The sequence below is a fragment of the Mytilus californianus genome, unplaced genomic scaffold (genome assembly GCF_021869535.1).
Source record: "Mytilus californianus isolate M0D057914Y unplaced genomic scaffold, xbMytCali1.0.p SCAF_9, whole genome shotgun sequence".
Lineage (NCBI taxonomy): Eukaryota > Metazoa > Mollusca > Bivalvia > Mytilida > Mytilidae > Mytilus > Mytilus californianus.
Genome location: NW_026262745.1, coordinates 44,178,588 through 44,190,175, shown reverse-complemented (window position 1 = coordinate 44,190,175; position 11,588 = coordinate 44,178,588). Strand labels below are relative to the sequence as shown.

The following is an 11,588-nucleotide window of genomic DNA, read 5'->3' as shown; positions in this document are numbered from 1 at the left end:
TTTTGGCGGATAACCAGTAAAAATCGATTGTGCCTGATTTTCATATGATGAATATATAATCTTTCATTCAGTTTAATTGAGGCCTGAAGCTTGCATGTCAGTGACTGCTTGTAGTCCTTTGTTATATTATGTATCATTGTCATTTTGCTTAGTTTCTGCTGTTACCCTTTCTAAAAATCGGACTCGGAGAGTCTTTTTTAAAGTGAGTTTAACTGTGTGTATTGCTGTGTGTTTGTTTATTCTACATTGACTAGAGGAATAGGGGAGGGTTGAGATCTCACAAAACATGTTTAACCCTGTCGCTATGTTACGCCTGTCCCAAGTTAGGAGCCTCTGGCCTTTGTTAGTTTTGTATATTTTGTGTAATTTTGATTCATTTATATGTTTAGGAGTTTAGTGTGACGTCCATTTTCGCTGACGCATTTTTGTTTTAAAATCAACTGAAGCCCGGCCTTAAGGTGCGGGATTTTCTCGCTGTGTTGATTATCCATTGGTGGCCTTGAGCTGTTTTCTGCTCTATGGTAGGATTGTCTCTTTGGTACATTTCCGTTTCCATTCTCAATTTTATTAAATACTTTATATAGATACATGTGAAATAATATACAATTATGTCCTTGTCCTACGAAAAAGGTAAAATGTCAAAATTACCGAACTCCAAGGAACGTTCAAATTGGAAAGTCCCTTATCAAATGGAACACTCAAAAGCTGAAACACATCAAACGTTTGGAAAACCACTGTCATATTTCTGACATGGAACAGCCATTTCCTTATGTAGAAAATGGTGGATTAAACCTGGTTTCATAGGCAGCTAAACCTCTCACTTGTATGACAGTTGAATGTATATTAATTTTGTGTGCATGAAAAGCACACTACTTTTGAAATCAAAAAAGTAGCATGTAAAATGATACATGTATTGACATGTAATCATAAATAGCATCGACGTTTATTTCCCTGTTATCCAGCTAGAAGTGCAAAACAATGGAAACTATACGTAAATGCTTATTAATATCATGTGATATAATATACAATTATGTCCTTGTCATGACTTTATTTGAAATATTTATTCAACATTCAATGTTTATTTTAATTAAAAATGGATCTCCTTGACTTCTTTCTGTTGGAAATTGTAATACTATTCAAATCAATTTGAAATTTCCTTTTTGTAAGACCAGGAAACTTTAGATGAAAAGTAAAAGAAAATACGTATTATAAGTAACAATTTTTATTAAGGAAAAAGTAATACGGAGCCATCTTAATATTATTGTCAGACTTTATATTTTATTAATCCTATTTTCCTATATCATTAAAGAAAGATTACGCCATACAAATAGTTTGCGAATCTCCTAGCAAATTACTATACGTTTTGGAAATACAGCAACAGTGACATTTTGTCATCAGAAAATCAATGTAAACATTGAATAACGCTTGACGATGTGTATAACAGGTATGGATATTTTCGTTTATTTAATTCAATAACACGACAATATTTGGAAGCTGGTAAAATTCTGAGAAATTTGGAATACTAAAAACACCACGAAAGTATTAAAAACACCCGAAAGATTTATTTGTATTCCTAATATAGACATATACTTTTCCACGTGAAAAGAAAAAAAAAATGTGGGGAAACTGACCTCACACTTACTGTTTGTATGATTGGTACGAAATCCTGCTCACACACCCTCGAGCTCACCACAGTAACTATTTTGAAAAAAGTAATAAAATGAAAGAGTTCAATATCTAACTTCTGAACATAGTCGTTAAGATTACATACTCTTATTTTCTATCATTTTCAGAAGTTTGTTAATATTACTTTTCAGTCTTCTCCTATGGAACTGATTACACAAATACAAAAAATGTATTCATTGACTATTGTGGTTTTGTAATAGATAAGTCATGTGTCATTGTCGGACGCAGTGTTATTTTAACTTCTGGTTTACTGCTGGTTCCCATGGAACCAAATAACTGAAAATCGTTATCTTTAATCATTATTTCATCACTCGTATCGCTAAACGTAGAAAATTTATATTTCAGTTTTTCATCCTGTTGCTTGTTACTTATAACATTGAACCAGGAATCGTCTTGATTTTCATTACCAACCGTCGTTATGCAAATACCAACACTGTTGCTGCTAAAATATGGTGATTTCCACACGATTGCAATGCGCCTTTTTTGGTTTTCTATAAGCCAAGAGACAATTCCACTTGATCCTGTCATGGTATAACCGTGCTTATGTACTATCTAAAAGTGAAATAAAACATCAATATAAATAAGATCTTAATTGAAATTTATGTGGATATTACACGACAGCATTTATCGATAACCATGATTTTGCATTAAAAAACGGAACTGGACGAGAACTTATAATTATAAATTGGTAAAACTTATAATCGTTCGAAATACTAAGGTTGTTGCACCCAGTCATATTTGGCTTGAGCCAGATATGGCACACCGATTCGGATACTCTTAGTTTTCATTGGTCTTTGATTTCCTTATAAAGTTCGCCTTTAAACTGTATAATTGGAGCACCATGTTGAGTTTGAAGACGAAAGGCACGTAAAGTTTGTTAAATTATATTTAATTAAGTACTTGATGGGTTATTATTACTTTTGGCTTTGTCGCCCGCAAATCTAATCTATTATCTTGTACACTTTCCCTGGGACATCTAATTGACGAAATGATCTGAAGATACTGTCTATCCACCAATGTAACAAATAAGGCATAGATTAGAGAGCAATGTCTTTTATATTGAAAACCATTATAGATATAAAAAAGTGACATGGCAACATTGTCTTGATTGTCAAAAATTTACATATTTGTACGTAACTAGCCATTTTGATCAAAACTTTTTTTACAAAATATTTTTTTGCCGGAAACTATTAAAGAACTGCAATGAGCAATGACCAGGAGAATAAACTGTTCATACATGTCAGATGATAGAAACCCCAATCATCTCCTTAAACATGTTAAAGAAGTAACTGCACTTAAACCATGATATTTCCCAGTTGGTATGAATTTGGCAGAGAGAAAGTAGATAAAGAGAAACTGTAAGAGTAAAAATGATCAGTGTTGAACGATCTACAAATAAGACAACTTATGCGGCTAGGCTTAATTTTTAGAAAATTGGTTACCATGCGTGCCACCCCCTAAATAAAATGGGTAGCAGACGACAATCACCGAACCTATAACAACGTTGGGTTAATCTCAGAAGAGCCGATTGAACATGAAAAGCGTTAACAGTTATATTACATGTAACAATGTGACTTTTTTGATGTTATTCCGTTTTAAAAATTATTTTTTTATTAAAGTCAATTATTTTATTTCTTATAAAAAGATAAATATATATATACTATTTCTTACTGACCGAGTCCAGAAAAAAATGGATAGTGTCCAGATGTTGCCGAATGCAAACTGTCAGTGTAGGTTCACTATCTGATCCAAGTCGGAACACTTTTGAAAGACCCGGCTCTCTTTGTTTACTATGCGAGAGATAAAGATATATTCGGACAGGAATCGGATTGAAAACAGGATAAAAATAGGCAACAGTAGTATACCGCTATATATAAGTCATAAATCGATTGAGAGAAAACAAATCCGGGTTACAAACTAAAACCGAGGGAAACACATAAACTATAAGAGGAAGACAACGGAACAACAGAAACACTGAAGTGCAACAAAAACAAACGCCAATTCTAACCAATATGTGATCGTTGTCGTGATGAAATAAATGTGTCTACAAACTTCACTCCAAGAATCATATGATTTTGTGCCGACTGTACCTCGTTTAAGATACAAATCAGACTCGGATACAAAACTGCAAAATCGGGAAGAACTCGGATGTAAACGGCTGAATCGGGACGCTTTATGAACACTTCCTGATATTTGTCGTGACTAAATAAATGGTTTTACAAATCTTAAACAGACAAGTCATGAATCACAGGATTATGGTCAGACTTTAAAAATTTTTCAATCGGTAATTTTCCTATCAGAGACGGCAGTAAAAATCATGAATGTAAGACTGGGGTTTGAGTTTTTAAATATTTTTTTGACGTAAAATAAAGAGAAACATGCATGGCCTGACTTATTATAACATCAGTTGTAGAATGGAAGATGATACGTTTGTACTTGAAATTTAAATTACGATAGAAGATCAACGAAACAGTACATGATAAATATTTACCATTGCCTCTTTATGTCCAGGTCTTACTGAAACAGCGGGCGTTGATATGTATCCTGAATATGTCTTCGTTTTTGGTTCGGTCAGATGATACTTTGTCCAGTTTGTGATTTCAATACCAACGACAATACCATAATTTGTATTTGTCATTAATGTAGACAAGTTTGTTCCATGCAAGGAAGTGCCGAGTCGTGTTGAATCTCTCATGGACTTCATCTTGTGTGAATTCCACGTGACTTGACCCTTACTTGTGTGTTCATTAGAGTTGTTTCCCGTATGGGAGTAACAGAAACAATGCTTGTCAATTTTGAACAAATCATTTGATACAAAACGTTCAAAAACTTTTAATTATATGGGGCGTGTAGAGTGTGTGATTGCTCACTGAAAGTTCTTTGATTTACATATCTTGGCAAAGATCAGCCAGTTGGTATACAAGATTGTAACCTTCTCCTGTGAAGACACATTATCTACAAAACTATTTTACACAAATATATATTTATACCCCCCCCCCCCCCCCCCCCCCCCAAAAAAAAAACCCTGTCTTTTAAAGTGTCCTATCCTGGTTTATTTGTGAACAGAGTAACGTATATTGACCTTAATTTGCTTAATCTACTTTTATACATCAAGAGATGCATGCAGAGAACGTATTAATCATTTAAAGTTTTTATTAGGAGGATAATTACTTTTGTCACCAGTTTTTGCAAAAACGGGAGAGAGAAAAGGAGAGAGATATATATTTACCCATATTTGTTTCATCACAATTACTGCTTTTAATGTCTGCCATACTGTCTTGCTTTTTGAATCTATTCTGACGACTATAAGAACTCATAGATGCTTTTTCACCATTGACAACCTACAAATTTTGTTTATAAAATTGTATAATTATTAATTTCTAAATTTATCATCCAAAGCGCATCATGCTTTTAGTCTTAGATGCATGATTTTATTTTATTAATTGTTATTGGCTTTGAACTGGCTGTCAGTAAGTGCGAATACTCTCTGATCTGTTTTGTTAGATGTATTTCTGCTTTATATCGATCTGATTAGTTAAGCCCTTTTCAACTGATTTTTTAAGTTTGTTCTTATGTTGTACTGTTACGCCACTGTCCCAGGTTAGGGGAGGGTTGGCTCGCCTTCAGACTAGTTTAACCCCGCCACATTCTGTATGTGCCCGTCTCAAATCAGGAGCCTGTAATTTAGTGGTTGTCGTTTGTTGCTGTTTATAATATTTGTTTTTCGTTCATTATTTTGTACATAAATTAGGCCGTTAGTTTTCTCGTTTGAATTGTTTTACATTTGTCATTTCGGGGCCTTTTATAGCTTACTATGCGGTATGGGTTTTACTCATTGTTGAAGGCCTTACGGTGACCTATAGGTGTTTATATCTGTGTCATTTTGTCTCTTGTGGAGAGTTGTCTCATTGGCAATCATACCACATCTTCTTATTTTTATATTAAAATTATGTGTACGATCAACCATTTTTCAACCCTTCAATTCTGATCATTAACTCTGAAATAACAAGATATATCAACCTATTCGTGTATTTTCCTATGCATTCGTTTTACTTTGTTATGAGAAGCACTTGCAGTCAAAAATGTTGTATGTTATTGGAAAACAAAATATAATTTGGGTACGCCTTTCGTTAATGGTCTGCAAATCAAAGTTACTATACAGATTCTTAGAAAAAATACATTTATTGTTATCATTAGAATGTGAGGGCGGATCTAATATAATCGACCATATTTTATCCTGTGACATATATTCATATTTATGACTATATTCGACTATTTCGAATATGTTAAGGATAGTACAAGATAGATAAATTTTTAACCACCTTTGTTCGGATAACACCAGATATTATTTTCATTACAATGATTATAAATTGATTGCTTAGATTCAAGTGGCAATTATTTATGCATACTTAGGATGAGAAACTATTGACAATATATATATATAAAAGGTAAGTCTGTTACAAGGCGGAAAATTTGGACTGCATTTGAAAAACATTAGTATGTTGGATCGGTGACCAAATGGTGAAGAAATATTTCTATGCAACAGGACAAATTGAGAATCCATCAAAGAGTTGCTGCAAGGGTTCTTAAACGTGCATAAAGAGTGAAACTCTCTCTCTATATGAGATTTGGAATGAACGTTGCAATTCTGATCGGACCTATCTGCGAATTAATACATCACACACAGTCAAACAAACGCCCGAATTTGGCAAGAATTTTACTGCTGGTCGGAAGAAGACAAAATTTATAATTCCTACACCAAAGTCATGCTTGGGTTAGATTGGTATATGACCATGATTGTACTATACTTAAAACATTTTGATAACGGACAAGGAGCAACTGGACATAAATATATTTTTTAATTATTTTTTTTTGTCACCAATTTTACAGAAACTGGTTCTTTTAGAATCTTCACCGAGCTCGTTCAGGACAGTGATTTAGATAGAACGATATTCTGTTGTTCCCAAACGGTTGACAGGTCAGTTTTTTGTTGATTTTGATTTCATGTGACTCCGTCATGAATTTTAACAATTACATGAAATTGAAACTCATTCAAATTAACAGTTTAACTTTCCTGTAATCATGAACACACACGCTATCACTACGACAGATACCAAAGAATCTGTATTTAAGATTGCCGTTGTAACAATTATTTTTTGCTATCGTGTACAACAAATTTGTGTCTGCTGTACCAATTGCCTTTTCAATATTGAAGCAATGGATCTAGCAATTGTGTATAGCAAATTTGTGTTAGCTGTACCAATTGCCTTTTCAAAACTTTAGCAATGGATCTAGCAATCATGTACAGCAAATTTGTATCTACTGTACCAATTACTTTTTCAATACTGTAGCACAAGTAGCAATGGATCTAAAAATCCTGTACAGCAAATTTGTTTCTGCTGTACCAACTGGTTTTTCAAAACCATAGCAATGAATCTAGCAATCGAGTTTCTGCTGACTCCCAAGGGTGACTAGGGAATAAAAATAAGGTCACTACAGGTCTTCTTCCGACCGGCATTAAACCCCTTGCCAAAGTGGGGCATCCGTTTTGGCTGCGCGGGATGTACAAGTACGCAGCCATGTCCGGTCAGAATGGGAACGTTAAATCCAATACCTTGTGAAGAAAGAGTGCTGCCACGCTCTTTGCACGTTAAGAACCCTTGTAACAACTCTTTGAGGGGTCCGGTTGCAAGGCAAAATATCTGTTCCTATCAAATGTACCATCATTTTTCAGTGGCAGTCTAAATTTCCCCGACCTTCCTCCCGGACGGCCTCTGTTGCAGGACCTACCATTTGTATCTATTGTTTATTTGATCTTAACATGCATGAAATATTTGCCACTGGACGGTAAGCAACCATCACTCAATCAACAACCAATTACTGCTGATTCAATTAGCTTTTCAATACTGTAGCAATGGATACATGTAATTTTGATCTGTGTTACTATTGCATTTGTAGTACCGATAACCGGAAATAGGATGTGATAATTATAAATACATTAAAAGGAAATTTGTAGTTTAGGTCAATGAGACAGCAACACTTTCATTTCTAATTCAAACGTCGTTGGTACTGAGTGCCGATAGAAAGGCAACAACTGAGTGTATTTTCTATTTAACCAAATTCCAAACTCATTTTTTAAGAGTATTAACATTTATTGGATATTCTACATAACATTTATATAAATTTTCAGAGATTTCCGTTTTTGAAATTCTCACCTTCACAAATTTCACATTTAAAATGATAAAATTGAACATAAGATTGCAAATGTTAACCATAATGAATCTGTCTAGCAAAAGTTATCAAAAATTAATACAGTTTTACAATTATCTTGTGCACCATAGTACAGTGTGGTCAAATTTGGATGAACATTAGTTACTTTTGTCTCTATCCTATCCTCCTTTTGGAGTTCATGCCATTCTGTCAATGATTAACGAGATTTGAACATCAGTAAAATCCTGTCACCTTAATCTATGACACTAATCAGTTGCAATTTCCATCACTGAAAATAGTCGATGTTAGACCAAACTTTTGGTGTATCGTTTTGTCTTACAGTGTATGTTGGAGAAATGGCTTAAAAGAACTATTTTGCATTGTCATTTAAAACGGGACCAAAGGTGGCTTGAAATATGATGCGTTTTGTTTCTGTTTGGACTAGTTGTACTAAATCAAATCAACTAGTCTTATACAATGTATGTCAAATGAAATACATGGTCATTAGCAGAACAACTAGAGGGTAACAAATATGAAAAGAGAATTTTAAATGTTAATTAAATATTCAATTTTGCAATTCGTTTTGTTTCGTGTTAATTCATAGTTGAAAGTCTAGTTGGACGGTGTTTGACAAATGAATCTTTAATTCAGGCAACAAAAGTTTCATATAGAATATACAGAAAATTAGATTTCTGCTTTTGATTTTATACGAAAAAGACGAAAGTTTTAACATATTGTCATAAAATTATCTGCTAACTATTAAACTATATGTGACCCGCCATGACATTTCCAGGCTTATGGAGGTAGAACGTCATTGTTAGAAAAGCGCCGTTAAATATCATATATAAACGTTATGTAAAATTTCGTATGGGACATACACGTTAATTTCTATACTGAATTTATGTTTTGGATGCTTTTTACCATTGCAAGCGAACTAATCATAAACTTCAAAAAATTTTGGGGCCCTTTTTTGTTTACTATGCGGTTTGGATTTTGCTCCATGCTGAAGGTCGTACGGTAACCTATAACTGTTAACTTCTACGTCATTTGGTCTTTGGTGGAGAGTTTTTTCATTGGCAATCATACAGCCATTTAATACCCCCCTTCCATCATATATTATTGTCAACGCTTTTGTCGACATAAATTTGTCACAAACTGTAAAATATTGTAGTTTCCATAAGAATACAAGCTTCTAAATGAATTTAAAGAAATAAAATGTATTTAGCTATACTAGGGACAGTCGGTTGGTATAAAACAATTAACGTGAATACATGCGATGTACAGTTATTCCATAAGTAAGTAAACAGAAAAGACCAGACAAAGTTTTTATCAATAAAAGTACAAAAATCTCGTAAAATAGGTTTACATTGTAGATTTAAAATATGTTAGTAATTAACAATTCAAAGATTTTGAAAAGGGTTAGGACCATGACAACATTAGGAGTGGCATTTACCATATATGTAGCTGCGGCTCATACCTCATACCAAAACTAAAAGAAAAGAAAAAAGAAAAGAAAAGAAAAGAAATAGATATAAAAATCCGCCTCTGACTTCATAAGTTGAAGCCCGGTTAAACATATATATAAGTTGAGGGTAAATCAATCAATTACAAGTTTATAACTGTTTTCAGATGGTTCCTTCAATGTCCTCGAGATTCGATTGAATAAGTATTTGTGAAGAAGAGATTAAGACTTTACCTTGGCTTTTTTTTTGCTGGCACTGAACCATACATCCTATATAAGTTCTGAAGAAGTTTTATGTTTAAACTTATCGTTTGAAGTGAAAAATATTTGAATCTACATATAAAATTGATGAAACAAAATCTAAATTCTCTGCTCTATAGATTTTCATAAATGGAGTTTAAAATATATCTATAATAAATGCACCGTTTCAAATGTATATATGAGAACAACTACTTATAAACTGTTACGCTTCGCATGCTATGTGGTGTAGAGACATGCATCATAAATTCTTAAAGCTTCTAAAAGCTTTCTTTGACAAATTTTATACTAACTTCATTACAACAAGTTTAAAGTCATAAATATATATGTGACCCGCCATGACATTCCAAGGCTTATGGAGGTAGAACGTCATTGTGAGAAAAACGCCGTTAACTATATGTGACTAGTTTATAAAATACAAAATTATTGTATTTCATTGGCGCTTAGTAATCTTCAACAGCGTATTGTATACAAATTTCAAATGAATTAGCTTACTAAATTACAAACAGTTCTAAGCTCTCTTTTAGAAAATGACTTTAAACTTGTTGTAATGAAAGCTTTTAAGAATTCATAACCTGGACTTTTTACGATAGTATGGGGCTGTCAATTTTATGTTTACAGCCCCATTTTAACCTTAATGACCCTTTTCTGAAATACAAAATGTAGTACAATTTTAAAGATTTAGTCCTTGCAAGCGCTCAAAACTTTTCCAAAACACTATAGTTGCACTGGTTCTTCTGTACTCAAAATAAACTATAGCCATTTTTATGAATCTGTAGCAAAACATGCAAAGAAAAATCTGCAGTGAATTAAAATTTGCTCTTGACATGTAAGAGTCGGCCAACATTTACGACAAGATTAGAATGATGAACAAAAAGAGACAGAGGATACCAAAGGGAAAATAAAAAGAAGTCGAAGAGAAATGTCAATACAGTGGCAAAAAGCAAAGAATTGATAAACAACAGTTTATAATGCACTACATAGAAATCTTAAGACTGATCACACAATTGTTAATGCGAACTTTTTATAAATACTTTTAATAAAAACTATGAAAACACCTTACCTGTGCCATGTGACAGAACTATTCGTCAGTGTTTGTAGATAAGTAAACAGGTACAACATATTTTCCGCATACAACTTATTATATTTTTGCGCATGTCTGTTTATAAAGAATGAACTTTGTACTATGATATCTTAAAGTATTTGAAGAATTCGTAAACATTCCGAAGACTTTATATATATATATTAACATATGTTTTAAAGGTGGGCTTTTTCGTTAAAACATATATTTATGAAAAACTATCAGGTTTAAACCATCATTTTCTTCGGAAAATGCCTGTACCAAATCAGGAATATGACAATTGTTTTTCAGTCGTTGCGTTGGTTGATATAATCAAGCGTTTGTTTTTGGAAGTTTTATTGGGACTTCCTTCTTTTTTAATTTACCTTGGAGTTCAGTAATTTTGTTATAACATTTTTAAAATTTAATCTAATTTAATGGCCGCTGGTTTTGTTATCATGCCCGATGAAATAACATATTTCTCATGGGATTAAGTAATGCGAAATTTTGTCATTATTTTGTAATAGGCTGCTTCACTACTTCACCTTTTGCTATAGTAGTATTGAGTTGACGATACAACATATACGTTTTTCCGTTCCATTGTCTTGTGCTTTAAAAACTTTTAAGGTACTGGTCATTAACAAATATTGCAAAGCTTTTGTTAATGGCAGTATTAACTATGTCTTGATCGTAAAAAAAGAAGTCATTTTAGATCTTGAAAACGCTACTTTTCTTTGAAGATTTATTCAGGTTATCTTTCATTGTCAGTTGTGATTTATCTACTCTCAATATTAGAGTAATGACATTAAAAAGAAATTTTTCTACTTATGTATTAGTGGATTTTTTATAAGTTTTGTGTAACCATATATGTTGAAGTCGGTCGATAAATTCCATTTTAAAGTAATAAAACTT

General features: G+C 32.9%; 2 protein-coding genes across 2 annotated transcripts in view; one reads left to right on the top strand and one right to left on the bottom strand.

The window, feature by feature from the left end:
* The window catches only part of LOC127714274 (tereporin-Ca1-like), a 470,404-nt gene that overhangs the window by 42,057 nt on the left and 416,759 nt on the right, over nt 1-11,588 (top strand). The window lies entirely within an intron of this gene.
* On the bottom strand, nt 1,207-10,746 carry LOC127714282 (tereporin-Ca1-like). Its single transcript, XM_052220347.1, has 4 exons — nt 10,680-10,746; nt 4,922-5,027; nt 4,178-4,452; nt 1,207-2,238 (listed from the first exon to the last, which is right to left on the bottom strand). Exons 1-4 carry the CDS (start codon nt 10,686-10,688, stop codon nt 1,867-1,869), a joined length of 762 nt encoding a protein of 253 aa, XP_052076307.1. The 5' UTR covers nt 10,689-10,746; the 3' UTR covers nt 1,207-1,866.

What these genes read in the sequence shown, in the direction of transcription:
- LOC127714282 (XM_052220347.1), bottom strand. An exon ending in CAGTAATTGTGATGAAACAA is followed by an intron (nt 4,453 to 4,921) that starts ATATGGGTAAAT and finishes TCTGTTACTCCC; the next exon opens with ATACGGGAAACAACTCTAAT. An exon ending in CTGGACATAAAGAGGCAATG is followed by an intron (nt 2,239 to 4,177) that starts GTAAATATTTAT and finishes TTTCACTTTTAG; the next exon opens with ATAGTACATAAGCACGGTTA.